The sequence below is a fragment of the Nycticebus coucang genome, chromosome 4 (assembly GCF_027406575.1).
Source record: "Nycticebus coucang isolate mNycCou1 chromosome 4, mNycCou1.pri, whole genome shotgun sequence".
Taxonomy (NCBI): Eukaryota; Metazoa; Chordata; class Mammalia; order Primates; family Lorisidae; genus Nycticebus; species Nycticebus coucang.
Window position 1 is genome coordinate 73260806 of NC_069783.1, and position 12663 is coordinate 73273468.

The 12663-nt window shown below is 50.0% G+C and overlaps 2 protein-coding genes across 7 annotated transcripts; both read right to left on the reverse strand.

Moving 5' to 3' along the window:
- Positions 1 to 200: 200 nt before the first annotated feature.
- DQX1 (DEAQ-box RNA dependent ATPase 1) lies at positions 201 to 9219 on the reverse strand. Of its 2 annotated transcripts, none has more exons than XM_053590011.1 (12): positions 8810 to 9219; positions 8204 to 8459; positions 7758 to 7951; positions 6884 to 7268; positions 6038 to 6271; positions 5564 to 5663; positions 5299 to 5457; positions 5024 to 5215; positions 2387 to 2506; positions 2050 to 2240; positions 1243 to 1433; positions 201 to 675 (listed from the first exon to the last, which is right to left on the reverse strand). In XM_053590011.1, the coding sequence occupies exons 2-12, from the start codon at positions 8438 to 8440 to the stop codon at positions 519 to 521; spliced, it is 2160 nt and encodes a 719-aa protein (XP_053445986.1). In that variant the 5' UTR covers positions 8441 to 8459; positions 8810 to 9219; the 3' UTR covers positions 201 to 518. The 2 variants fall into 2 exon arrangements, with proteins under 2 accessions (XP_053445986.1, XP_053445987.1); XM_053590012.1 differs by having other exon boundaries at positions 8799 to 8854.
- Positions 9220 to 9327: 108 nt separating this feature from the next.
- Positions 9328 to 12454, reverse strand: AUP1 (AUP1 lipid droplet regulating VLDL assembly factor). Of its 5 annotated transcripts, none has more exons than XM_053590019.1 (12): positions 12237 to 12454; positions 12019 to 12156; positions 11785 to 11935; positions 11414 to 11598; positions 11085 to 11157; positions 10916 to 10989; positions 10622 to 10688; positions 10420 to 10522; positions 10153 to 10272; positions 9921 to 10036; positions 9618 to 9706; positions 9328 to 9513 (listed from the first exon to the last, which is right to left on the reverse strand). In XM_053590019.1, exons 1-12 carry the CDS (start codon positions 12452 to 12454, stop codon positions 9477 to 9479), a joined length of 1371 nt encoding a protein of 456 aa, XP_053445994.1. In that variant the 3' UTR covers positions 9328 to 9476. The 5 variants fall into 5 exon arrangements, with proteins under 5 accessions (XP_053445994.1, XP_053445993.1, XP_053445991.1 ...); XM_053590018.1 differs by having other exon boundaries at positions 9618 to 9736; XM_053590016.1 differs by having other exon boundaries at positions 9618 to 9736; positions 11414 to 11935.
- Positions 12455 to 12663: the final 209 nt, after the last annotated feature.

Here is a 12663-nt window from a genome sequence, read left to right on the forward strand (position 1 = left end):
GGGCCAGAGACAAACTATAGCCAGATGACTCATGTTCTGTGGTGGTGATAGCGACGGTGGTCATGGCATGGCATGAAGGCCTGACCAGAGATGGATACCAGGCAAGAGGCTACAGCTGGATGATTTGGCCCTGGATCTTTGATACTGTGTCATCTCTAACTGATGGATGTTGTATATGGTATTGCAGAACCAAACTCAAATTTGGCATCATAGAAAAAATCTTTTATAGACCAAAGGGGAGTATGTGAATGTATTTGGCATAAATTGGAGGAATGGGAAGCATGTCAGTCCCTTTCTAGTTAATTGGAAAAGGCTAAGGAAAGGGTCCTACCCTATGTAGACTGAGGCTTATCCTGTTCTCTCCACCCTCAGTCCACCATTTCTTTGGATTCAGGTTCCAGGATTTACATAAGACCCTAAAATTTGGGCTTCTAACTCTGGCTGGCTGCCTTGATGCTAGCCTGAGAGAGGATCTAATATGATGAGAGGAGTTCAGCTCCATTCCTTAGGCAGGCAGGTCACTGCAGGACACAGGCATCTCTGAACTCCTGGGCTGAGGAGGATTCACTCTCTGCTGAAGATTCTACCATTTCTTCTCGTAGCTGGTTCAAGAAGTCTCTACCCTCACTGGGGGGCAAGTTACTCAGGAAGTATGGAGGGGCCAACTCCACCAGCCTGACAGAGAGAGTCACAATCAGATCATCTGTATCTTCTTTTAAACTTCACAAGTTCTCTTTCCTCAAGGTATATGGGGAGGGGGTGAGTTGTTGTTATTTTTTTATTTTTTTGAGACAGAGTCTCACTCTGTTACCTGGGTAGAGTGCCATGTCTTCATAACTCACAGCAACCTCAAAATCTTGGGCTCACGCAATCCTCTTGCCTCAGCCTCCTGAGGAGGACTACAGGTGCCCACCACAATGCCTGACTAGTTTTTCTATTTTTAGTAGAGATGGGGTCTCACTCTTGCTATTCTGGTCTCAAACTCTGCAGCTCAAGCAATCCACCCACCTGGGCCTCCCAGAGTGTTAGGATTACAGACAGGAGCCACCACACCTAGTCAAATTATGTTTTTACAAACTACTAAGACCCTTTCTTCTTCTTCTTCTTTTATTTTTATTTTCCCTACTCCTGAGCCACAGGCACTGTCCAACCCTTTCTTCTTAAGTCTCTCTAACTCCCCAGACATCATTTTGACCCCAGGGAGAAGAGTGGGCAGTACGGGTAGAGTGTCAAGGAACTTACATCTGTGGTTGAATCTCAGAAACAATGAAAAGGCAGTTGTCCTTGGAGATGGAGAAATTGTGGTAAAGCACCCATGGTGGGGGTCTGGCTGGAGCCCTGCGGCTTCGATAGCAGCAGGAGGAGGACAGCTGGGCTACATGCTTATGGGTTAGGAGCAGGTAATTTCCAGTCCCGTCTGTGTCTCGGGCCACCTCATTGAAAGGAAAAGACATTGATGGAATAAATAAAACTAAAGAGGCAGATAGTATTTGTTAAAAAGAAAAAGGGCTGAGAAAGAATTAGTAATGTTGGTAAGAGTATTAAAAATAAAGCATTACCTTTAGGTGTTTTCTGGAACCTACTACACCATAGGGCATTTTTCATAGACTCTTGTACCCCAAAGCCTCAAAGGAAAAGTTCTTTTTTTTTTTTAATTGAGACAGAGTCTCACTTTGTCATCCTTGGTAGAGTGCCCTGGCTTCATAGCTCACAGCAACCTCAAACTCTTGGGCTCAAGTGATTCTCTTGCCTCAGCCTCCTGAGTAGCTGGGACTTCAGGCACCCTGCCACAATGCCTGGCTATGGTTTTTGCTTAGCAGTCCTGGGCTGCACATCAGCTCTGGTGCATGTGGCTTGCGCCCTAACCACTGAGCTCCGGGCACTGAGCCTAAAGGAAAGGTTCTTCTTGGTTCTAAAGAATCTTTATATGGCTACCTGGACCCCAATTTCAGAGGTGGCTGGACCCCAATTTCAGAGGTGGCATAAAAATATTTGTTCTTTCTGCCTTCTGCTCTTTTTATCACCTTCACCCAAAATCTTTCCCCTAACCTTGAGGAAGTATCCTGACACCAGTGCTTTCTGAAGGGCTATACGATTCTGCTCAGAGCCAAAGTCTGGTTGGGACAAGGGAAGTTCAATTTGCTGCATGAGTTCTAGGAGCTCTCCTCGAAGTTTCTGGGCCTGACACAAAGCTGCCCAGTTTAGACCTCGGGCCTGGCACCAAGCCTCATCTGCTCCACCTATGAGAAGAAAGGAAACAGCTACAATTAAAGTCCTTGAGACCCTGAAAAACCCAACCCTTGGCAAAATGGCCACCTCTTTCTGGGCACAGAGATCTGTCAGCTGGTTGTACACCACTCCCCCTCTTTGAAAAATCAGAGCTCACTTTGTACAAATGCTTCATACACTTGGATGAGAGAGCTGTGGTCACCATCCACATGTTCCAAGGCCCGACGCAGAGCAGCTTCTTCTGCACAGAGTGGAGGATGGGTAAATCCAGGAGCAGCTGGAGGCAGAAGATAGAAAGGCAATTTTGGGAAATGAGAAAGGATAGTACAGTACAGGTAGAATTAAGTGCTATGCACTTTGTTAAACATCAAGAATAAATAAATGAAAGATAGGCTCTTCCCTCAGGAGATTAGAGTCTGGTGGAGAGAGGCCAACAAGAAAACAGACTTTACATAACAGGTTTGTATATGTGGTACTCTGGAGACAAAGAGAGGCTTTGGGTGGTAGGGACAGGGTGAGTGAGGGAAAAGGACAAGAACCATTGGGCCAGTATTTGAAGTTTGAGGAAGAATAAGCTCAGTGGAGAAGGAGCAGGGAGAGTGTTTAGTCTATGGGAACAGCATGGCATGGAAGTTAATAATAATGAGGCATATTCGGAAACTCTAAGCCATTTGATGTGGGTAGAGGAAATGGCATACAGCAGAATGGCAGGAGATAAAGCTGGAGAGGTATGTATAGGCAAGGTCATGAGAAACTAGATGTGTTATGCTAAGGAGTTTCCATTCTGTCTTTAAGGTAAAGAATAGCTGTTGAAGAATAGCTTTTAAGTAAGAGAGTCCATGTATTTGAAAAAGTTCAAATGGCTACTCATGAAGCCATTAAAGGAATATAGCTGAATAATGATGAGGCCCTAACATTGGCTTTGACAGTGAATATGGAGAGAAACAAGAAAAAAAACTTTTTTTTTTTTTTTTTGTAGAGACAGAGTCTCACTTTATGGCCCTCGGTAGAGTGCCATGGCCTCACACAGCTCACAGCAACCTCCAACTCCTGGGCTTAAGCGATTCTCTTGCCTCACCCTCCCAAGTAGCTGGGACTACAGGTGCCCACCGCAACACCCAGCTATTTTTTGGTTGCAGTTGCAGTTCAGCTGAGGCCGGGTTTGAACCCGCCACCCTCTGTATATGGGGCCGGCGCCTTACCGACTGAGCCACAGGCACCGCCCCGAAAAAAAAACTTTTTTTTGAGAGAGAGTCTCACTATGTTGCCCTGGGTAGACTGCCATGGTGTCACAGCTCACAGCAACCTCAAACTCTTGGGCTTAAGCCATTCTCTTGCCTTAGCCTCCCAAGTAGCTGGGACTACAGGCACCCGCCACAATGCCTGGCTATTTTTTGGTTGTCATTGTCATTGTTGTTTTAGCTGGCCTGGGCTGGGTTTGAACCTGCCAGCTCTAGTGTATGTGGCTGGTGCCCTAGCTACTGAGCTACAGGCACTGAGCCAAGAAACAAGAATTTTTTTTTTTTTTTTTAAGAGATGGAGTCTTATTGCATTGCCCTCGGTAGAGTGCCATGGCCTCACAGCTTACAGCAACCTCCAACTCCTGGGCTTATGCGATTCTCTTGCCTCAGCCTTCTGAGTAGCTGGGACTACAGGCACCTGCCACAACGCCCGGCTATTTTTTGTTGCAGTTTGGCCGGGGCTGGGTTTGAACCCGACACCCTTGGTATATGGGCCCTACCCATTGAGCCACAGGCACCACCCAAAACCAGACATTTTAAAAAAGACATTAGGAGATAAAAAAATGAAAGAACCTGTAGAAAGATTAGTATACAGTGATGGTAATGAAGCAGTAGAACTGAAGGTATCATCTGAAGGTAGGAATACAAAATTGGAGCAATCCCTCTCTCTCATCTAAGTAAAATGGTATTGGCTGAGAGATACAAGATATAAGATTTGGGAATTTTAAGGATGAAAGTACTTTCTTCTTTTTTTTTTTTTTGCAGTTTTTGGCCAGGACTGGGTTTGAACCCGCCACCTCCAGCATATGGGGCTGGCGCCTTATCCCTTTGAGCCACAGGCACTGCCCAGATGAAAGTACTTTCAATCACATTCAATTCACAGGAAAGTGAATGAATTTGCTCAGAGAGTTCAGGAAGTGAGAAGAAAAAAGAAGTAAGAACAGAATCCTGAAGACTACTTATAATATACAAGCAGAGGATGAAGAACTCAGGGAGGAGATTAAGAAATGGCTAGAGAGGTAGGATGAAAGTCATGAGGAGCAACATCAAAGAGACTTATAGGAAGGAGTCAGTTTCAGTGTAGGAGCCAAGTGTCTCCTAGGGTCTCAAGGGTCAAGACAGTCGTAAATAAGGGCCTAAAAGTGTCCACTGAGTTAGGGATTTGTGGGTGGGGGGGGATAACCGGTGAGCTGAAAGCTGTTTCAGTGGTATGGTGGGCCTGAAGCTGGAATTCAGTGGCAAGCAAAATGTTAGATTGAACAAGATAGAGATCATGCTGTATAACTAAAAAAGAGCATAGGGTTGAGGAAGGATGGGTATGTGTTTTAGCAGTAACAGACAGGAGAGATTTGAACATGTTGAGGAACAAGAACCAGCAGAAAAGAAAAGGCTAGCAAGACAAGAGAGGGATAGAAGATTAAGGCCAGTTCTTTAAGTACTGTGAAGGGCAGGAAGTAGAGTGAAGAGGAAAGGATGGGGCTGTAGGAGCACCAAAGCACAGGGGAAGGGCTGAAGTGGCTAAAGAGCCACTGATTTATAGCAGTGATTTATACCAGTGAGCATGGCAGCCAGGGTGAGCATCTCGTCCACACAGTCAAACTCGCATGAGGCCAGCAGGGCTTTGGCCAATTCAGGGGGTAAGGGGAACTCTGATAGGATGACACCCAGGTCTGACAGATTCCCATCATCATCCAGGGCTGCCAGATAGTCTAAGTCTTCCAGGGCCTGCATCAGTGCTTCCGGAGCTGGTGAGGAAACAGTGCTTACAGAGTGTGAAGTTTTAGAGCTGAAGGGTTAATAGCAGCACTTAGGCAGGAGAGGGGCTCACCAGGCTGGTCCAGGAAGTGACACTCTCCTTGCTCTGCAATCTGTCTCCTCTTTAGTAGTAGCACCAGGGGACTCAGATTCTCCTCACACACCCTGGGTTGGGGCAATGAGGGAGCCTCTAGTTCTAAGAAGGACTTAGGATACAGGCAGAGGCAGGATCCTGAGGAGAGAAAGACCTCGGAAATAAGACCACTATAGATTCCTCAGGGTTTGCATGGTTGGCAACTCCCTTTGTGGTTGATTTCAGTGAAAGCAAAGGCTCTTACCAGGTGGGAACCCTCTTGCTCTCTGTCGTCTTGCCTCTGCCTGACACTTGCTGATTGGTCTCAACACTTGGGATTCTGCTCGGATCTGAGGATTGTAAACCTGTTGCCCACCCCCCAACCAAGGCCAAGATAGATCAGAGTGGGCCTTTTTTTTTTTTGGAGACAGAGCCTCAAGCTGTCGCCCTGGGTAGAGTGCTGTAGCATTGCAACTCACAGCAACCTCCAACTCCTGGGCTCAAGCGATTCTCCTGCCTCTGCCTCCCAAGTAGCTGGAACTACAGGCACCCGCCACAATACCCGGCTATTTTTTTAGTTGCAGCGGTCATTGTAGTTTGGCGGGCCTGTGCTAGATTTGAACCCGCCAGCTCAGGTGTCTGTGGCTGGTGCCTTAGCTGCTTGAGCCACAGGCACTGAGCCCAGAGTGGGCCATTTTTTATCTTTAGCCCAACTCCCCACCATCTCTTTCTCACTCACACTTCGGAGCTCCAGTCCTGAGTCAATGATGTGTCGAATGGAAGGGAGAGAGAAGGAGGAGTCAGCCAGCCAGTGAGTAACCACCACCTTTTGGGCACCCATGTCTAAATCCTCGTACACAGCCTGAATGGCTTGACCACAGCCTGGGTGAAGGGGGAGCACCCGTGGTGGAGGCCCTTGGAAAGTCAGAGACTCCACTTTCCTGGACAAGGATTCACAGCACAGAGAAATCTCCTGAGGAGAGGGTGGGGCATTAGTGCGATTCCCACATTTTGAGGTCACAGATCTCTTTAAAAAACTAATGAAAGCCATGGGCCTTCACTTTGAAGAAAGGCACATGCTCATAAAATTGAGGGTATTACAATTTCAAAGGTTTACTGAGCTACAAACCTCTGCATTAGAGGGAATAAAAAAGTGAATGGTGGACTTCTTTACGATTTTTTTTGCAGTTTTTGGCTGGGGCTGGGTTTGAACCCACCACCTCTGGCATATGGGGCCGGCATCTTACTCCTTTGAGCCACAGGCACCACCCGAATGGTGAACTTCTTTACCCTGAAATCCTTGAGTTTTTCCCCAGGACCCCAGCAGAGAAGAAACACAATGCCACTGTCCTAACAAGCATTATTCCCATTTCTCTGGTAAAGGATGGTAAATGAGTACCTCCTTTGTAGCTCATTTTCCTTTTCTTTTTTTTTTTTTTTTCTAGAGACAGAGTCTCACTTTGTGGCCCTCGGTAGAGTGCCATGGTGTCACAGCTCACAGCAACCTCCAGCACTTGGGCTTAGGTGATTCTCTTGCCTCAGCCTCCTGAGTAGCTGGGACTACAGGTGCCTTTTTTTTTTTTACCTCCTCACTGGGCAAGTATATTAGCACATCTCCTGGAGTTTCCTTCTGACACAACTTGAGCACTGCTTGGCAGGCAGCTTCCACTAGATCAGAAGGGACAGTGTCCATATAGACAGGGGTGGGACTCTCTCCAGACTCTGTGGGTACATGCACAGTAGGAGGATTGCCCCAGAAGGCTCGGAGCTTAGGTTCAAGGGCAGGGTCAGTAACTACAACCACTCTGAGGCCCCCTGGAAGGTTTCTCAGGCTGGTATCTCGCAGTAGCCCCTGGAGCAAATCCGAGGCCACTGAGCGTTCCTGGGCCTCATCCAGCACCAGCACACCCCAGGCTCCATTGCCCCGGTTTGAGGCCATCTCCTGCAGAAGCAGCCTGTCCCAGCAGAACCTGTTGGCATTGGTAGCAGGCAGAGGAGTCAGTGTGGACACTAGCCAGCCAGAACTCCAGGGGAACTTCTCAAGGGGCCTAAATTTTGATATTGAAGGTCAGAAAAAGATACTGTGACTGACTACCTTAGACTGTGGACCCTTAACTGTGACCCCACAACCCCACTGAGAACACTTTGTTCACAAGCTACACAGCTGGGAAATGAGATTTTTGTGATGAGTGTGAGGGTGAATATCTGGGGCCCCTGGTTGGGATTCAAGGGCTTAATTTAGCTGCTGACCATGCATAATTTGAAGGGTGAATTGGGCTGAGGGAGGGCATGGTTAAGATGTTAGAGGACTAGGCTTCTCTCTACTGGACAAGGGGAATTAGCTTTGGTCAGATCTATAGAGCAGTGGTTCTCAACTTTCCTAATGCCGCAGTCCTTTAATACAGTTCTGAAGGGGTCGCGACCCACAGGTTGAGAACCACGGCTATAGAGAGACCCACCTGAGGAGAGTGTTGGGCCCCGTGCAGTCCTCCTGGGGGATGCTGTATCCAACCTCATGACCCAAGGTGAGATCCATCTCATCAGCAACCCGCAGAGCTAGGCTCAGTGCTGCCTGAGGGTAGGGCTGAGTGACAGTAACCTGCCCCTTCTGGAACCCCCTGGCCAGTGCAAACTCTGCACACCACTGAGGGATCTGTGGTAGAGGCAGAGGGACAACCAATCAGGGAGACCTATGACTTCAGTGAAAAGTGCTAGGGGAACCATAGCCAGTTTAATCTTTCCTTTTGTAGGGAGTCCCCTAGACTTTCACCAGTGGCACCTAGCCAGCCTAACCCATCTCCCTTTGCTTACCTTCTCCATGACCCCATGCGGCCCAGTCCCCCCTTGCCCAGGGAAAAGCCAGTTCCTTGCTCCTCCCCTTGTTCATGCCTAGAATGCCCCCCACCTGGGTACTCTTGCCAGAGCCAGGCTTCCCAGACACCAGCACCACTCCAGTGGGGTTACTCTCCAGCTGTTCCAGGAAGATAAAGCGAGCAGCCCAGATGGGCAAGGCCCGGCGTTGCGCAAGGAGCTCATAGTAGCGGGAAGAGAAGGGAAGCCCATCAAAAGGGTTTACAGCCAGTTCAGATTCCTCAAGACTTGGACCAGACTCGTCTGCCAGTTTGAGAGGCTGAGAGGTCATGCTGCCTGTCTGGCAGGACCTACGTAAGGCAGGGCAGCAAGTAAGGCCTCATATTTGGTGACTGACACCATCTTTCCACCTCAGCCCTGATCCTTAACCCTCTACTCTCAGGTAATAATGCTCTGGGGTGAATCCTCCCCAGCATTTCTTGCCTGCCAGGAAGAGGGAGGGCTGTTTTCATAAGGGACTATCACAAGTGGACTACCCTGCAGTTGGGTAGTATGGTAGAAATCCTGTGGCAAGCAGGAGTTCTTAGGGGTAGTAGAAATTGTGTGAGGTCTAATAACCCATGGGAAGGTCCCCAGGGGAAGAATAAAATTCATGGGGGTGGGGAGGGACAGCAGGGCCACAGGGATACTGGATTCAAACCTGCTTGCAGCTCTGAGACGTGTCACCGTGGCAGTCAGTTCCGGACCTACACAGCTAGTCACCACTAACCCTGATCTGTAGTACAAAGGTAAATTCCGGCTCCACCCTGAGGCTTGGCTCTAACTCAATCAGGAAGCCTGCTTTTGGGGTGGGGCCATTTGCTTCACCTTATTTAGCCTACTCCAGAACCTATGGAAAACAGGATCCAGGCACCACATGGAGCATGTGTGAACTCTACAGATGGGATGACAGGTATTTTGCTTATGAGATGCATTCTGGGACTTGTAGTTTTACAGTAGTTTCTTAAAAAATCTGGGCTGAACATCCAAGCTGGGTCCAGTAGCTGCTAGGTCTTCAGTTCAGTTACACTCATCTCTTGGCATGAAGAGGTGATTTCAGATAATTCCATTTTAACCACCCACCACAAACCTCTAAGACAACTCTTGCCCCATTCTCTCCAACCAAAAGAAAAGAAACATGCTCATGAGGCTTTTAAGGCCCATAGAGATAACAGAGAACTTGAGTGAAAACCCTGAATTTAATGTGGTATCGGGGGAGCCTCGCCCCTCCCTTTTTATCACCCACCCATCCAGCCTGTTGTGAATTGGGCGAGAGCTGCCCCCAGTCTCCGTCCTGCGGCTCTGGGTGCCATCCAGTTCCTTTGAGCTCAGTCAGCCTCCTGGGCTTGTTTCTCTGTGAATCTCCTGTGGGACACAGGAAGAGATGTTGTGTGGGCTTTGCCATATTAGCTGCATAATTCCTTTCTCCAATTTGCCCCTTTCTACTCATTGTCTTTTAACTACCTCACCTTCTTGCATATTCATATAGTGCTTGCTTGCGCTCCTGCAGACTCTCCTGCCGGGCCCAGGAAGACTTGGCAAATGTTAGGGCTGTGGGCTGAGAGGTCACCAGGCCAGAGCTGGGGAACTGAGGTGATCACAATGTCAGAGGGCTTGCGAAGTCATCATCATTAAACACGCATCGAATGCCTACTTTGCAAGAGAGGCACTGTGATAGGGTCTCAGGATCAAAAGACAGATCAGGGATAAGGTAGTATGCAGATTGCCCCAACCCACCTAAGTCTTAGACCTTACCATTTCCTGGGTCTCACCTTGGGAGTAGTGGCTGTGGGTAGGGACTGAGTTCCCTCAGTGATGTCCTCAGGCATAAAAGCTACAGCCCCCTCGAGCAGATTAGTGATGGTCAAGTCTACACAGCCAGTCCTGGCTAGGGAGAAGGGAAGAGCAAGGAGAGGGGAGTCCCTTCCTGTTTACCTTCTTTCTTTACAACCCATCTTTCCTCCCTGTGCCTGTTTCCCTATGTGGGGCCACCCTTTTCCATACCCAGGTCTCTCTGGATGACGCCCAATGGCACATGAGGCAAAACCTCCTTGACTCTCTGAGCCAGAGTTGCTAGCTGCACATCAGGAGAAGGACCGGGGGAGGGAGGTAAAGAAGACTGGGCTAAAGAAAAAAAATCAGAAATATGGTTAGTAGAGAACCAGGAAGGGAAGATGACTAGTAGAGGAATAGGGAAGAAATCACAGTAGGCTGAAAAAAACAAAAACAAAAAAACAAACCCCCCCAAAGTTTTATGTAGAGACAACGTACCTGACTGGGGGCGTATTCTGGGGTGTCTTTGTCGCTTCATGTGCTCTGCTTTGTCTGCTGGAGTAAGCCGTGTCCCTGTCTGCCCCAATTCCTTGGCCACCAGCTAGGAGAATTGGAAAGTTACAAGTATTAAGTTTAAAGAATCCTTCCCCCACTCCCTAACCAGGCATCCCATCCCCACCCTGCCTGCATACCCTACTACCTGTTGTACACGGAGGGCAAACTCCTCATTCCCCTCCCCCAGCTGGCGATGAACAGGACGAAGCCACCTGCAAAAAAAAAATCCAGGACCATGCTGGGAGTCACCTGGGGTCCAGGTTGTCACCCTTTCCCCACTTTGGTACCTCTGTTCATGGTAAGTGCAGGGAGATAATAATTTGTGTTGCTTCTGTAGTAGAACCTTGACATTAGAAGATCTACAATTGGACAGGGCAAAGGCCACTTGACCTTGAGATGAGCCTCTTCCCAGCCACCAAAAAGTGAGGACAGTTAATACCTTACTTGATACACCGTGAAAGGGACGAAAAGCGACCACAGCAGTTCTGAGACCCAGGAGGCATCGGACACCGTCTGAGGAGAGGGTACAAAGTGAGGCCTAAGGCAGGGCCAGTAGTGAGAAACTTCCCCTCCAAGCCCCAGAGATTCCCTATCCAACACACACTCACCACAGAGACCAGGGGTCTCTGAACTTGCAGTGTAAGAGGTTGTACCACATCTTGGATAGAAAATGGCCAAGAACTAGGAGAAGAAGGAGAGAGTGGGATGGGAATCCAGCCAGACCAGTTAGCAGCTCATACCTGTTTTAAAACAGGTAACTGTCAAACTGTACAAGTAGATAAATGGAGAATACGGGATTCTGGGGCAAGAACCAAGTGTACAGAAAGGAAATGTACTAGGGAGGAGGGGGTCGGGGGCTGAGTAAGGTTGTTAAAACCAAAGGGCCCACGAGCTTGACCACCTACCCAGTTGGCACCCAAAACCTGTGGTCACCCACCTGAAGTGCAGGAGCCCCTCCCGACCATTGGTGGCCTCTTCCTCGGGGAATAGCAGCAGAGGGGTGGGGGGAAGCCTCGTGGAAGCACAGAATCTCTTGAGTGACTCCACTAACTCCCCCTGCCCATCCATCTCCATGAAGCCCCGAGACCAGCACACAAAGCTGGGGGGACTATTGAGTAGAGGCTGGGAATGGGAAAGAGAGAAAGCAAGAAGAAAAAAATGGAGAAAAGTGAGAAAAACTGGTACGTGGGGGAGAGGAGCGGGGCAAGGCTCAGTATCCCCCATAGGAAACCCAAGTGGGTAGAAGGGAAGCCTTGAGCTGGGCCCCAGGAAACCGCCCTTGGCGTTCTCAGCCTCGCCCCCACTCACGGTGCTACAGGTGGTGAGCAGATTGACTATGTTGTGGTCGAAAGGAGTCACATGGTTGGAAATGAGGACCCTGACACGGTGATCCCGGAGTCCGGAGTTCTCCTGCCGAGCCACGAGCCCCAGCACGGCACACATGGTCCGTACCACGAACCTGCGGGTACAGGCATAGGTAACTGTGCGGCCTCGGGCCGGGCCCGGCCCTGACACTCAATCCCCGAGCGCCGGAGTAGGAACCTGCGAAGGACGCTATCTGGCAGCGCGCAGCTGACCAGGAAGACGTGGATCCCGAGAAAGAGGCGCAGGATCAGGAGGCAGAATCCCACTGGCGCGTAAAGCAGTAGCGCAAGGAGCAGGAAGCCGTCACCCGGGAGCCTGGGGGCGAGAGGAGAGGTGATGAGGTGCCGAAGGCCCAGAGGACGCCAGAGCCGGCCTCTTCCCGCCGGGACTCTTACCGGTGCGAGTCAAAGAGGCGCTCCGGCCCCGGCTCTGGGGAAACCTCCATCACAGCTGCCTCAGGAGTGCCCGACCGCCGCCGCCACCGCCATCTTCGCACTCGGCCGCTGGGGCTCCTGGGAAGGCGGAGTATTTGGTAATCCGTCCAGGGTGCCAAACCCCAAGTCCAGAGGCGCCCCGGAAGGGCTAGCAGTCCCAGCATGCCCCGCGGCCGCATGGGTCGCCTCAGAACTCGAGTACCGCCGGGACCACAATTCCCGGCATTCGCGGAGCGGAGGAGGAGCCGGCCTCCCGGAACCCTGGTCCCGGCGTGCACTTCTGGAGGACTTCAGGTACCGGCGTGCTGCGCGTCCTACTGTCTGCTTGCTGGCGTCCTGAGCGCCGCCTCTGAGTAGGGCGGGCGAGGAGGCAGCCTAGGCGGAGCTG

Bases quoted from the DNA above. Each gene is read 5' to 3' on its own strand.
- AUP1 (XM_053590016.1), bottom strand. From the start codon at position 12,454: ATGCGGCCGCGGGGCATGCTGGGACTGCTAGCCCTTCCGGGGCGCCTC. The intron at 12,157-12,236 runs GTAAGAGTCCCG...TCTCGCCCCCAG, and splicing joins CGCCTCTTTGACTCGCACCG to GCTCCCGGGTGACGGCTTCC. The intron at 10,523-10,621 runs GTAGTAGGGTAT...CAATTCTCCTAG, and splicing joins TTGCCCTCCGTGTACAACAG to CTGGTGGCCAAGGAATTGGG.
- DQX1 (XM_053590011.1), bottom strand. From the start codon at position 8,440: ATGACCTCTCAGCCTCTCAAACTGGCAGACGAGTCTGGTCCAAGTCTT. The intron at 5,664-6,037 runs GTGAGTGAGAAA...GGTGGGCAACAG, and splicing joins CAGGACTGGAGCTCCGAAGT to GTTTACAATCCTCAGATCCG. The intron at 5,458-5,563 runs GTAAGAGCCTTT...TTCTCTCCTCAG, and splicing joins AGCAAGAGGGTTCCCACCTG to GATCCTGCCTCTGCCTGTAT.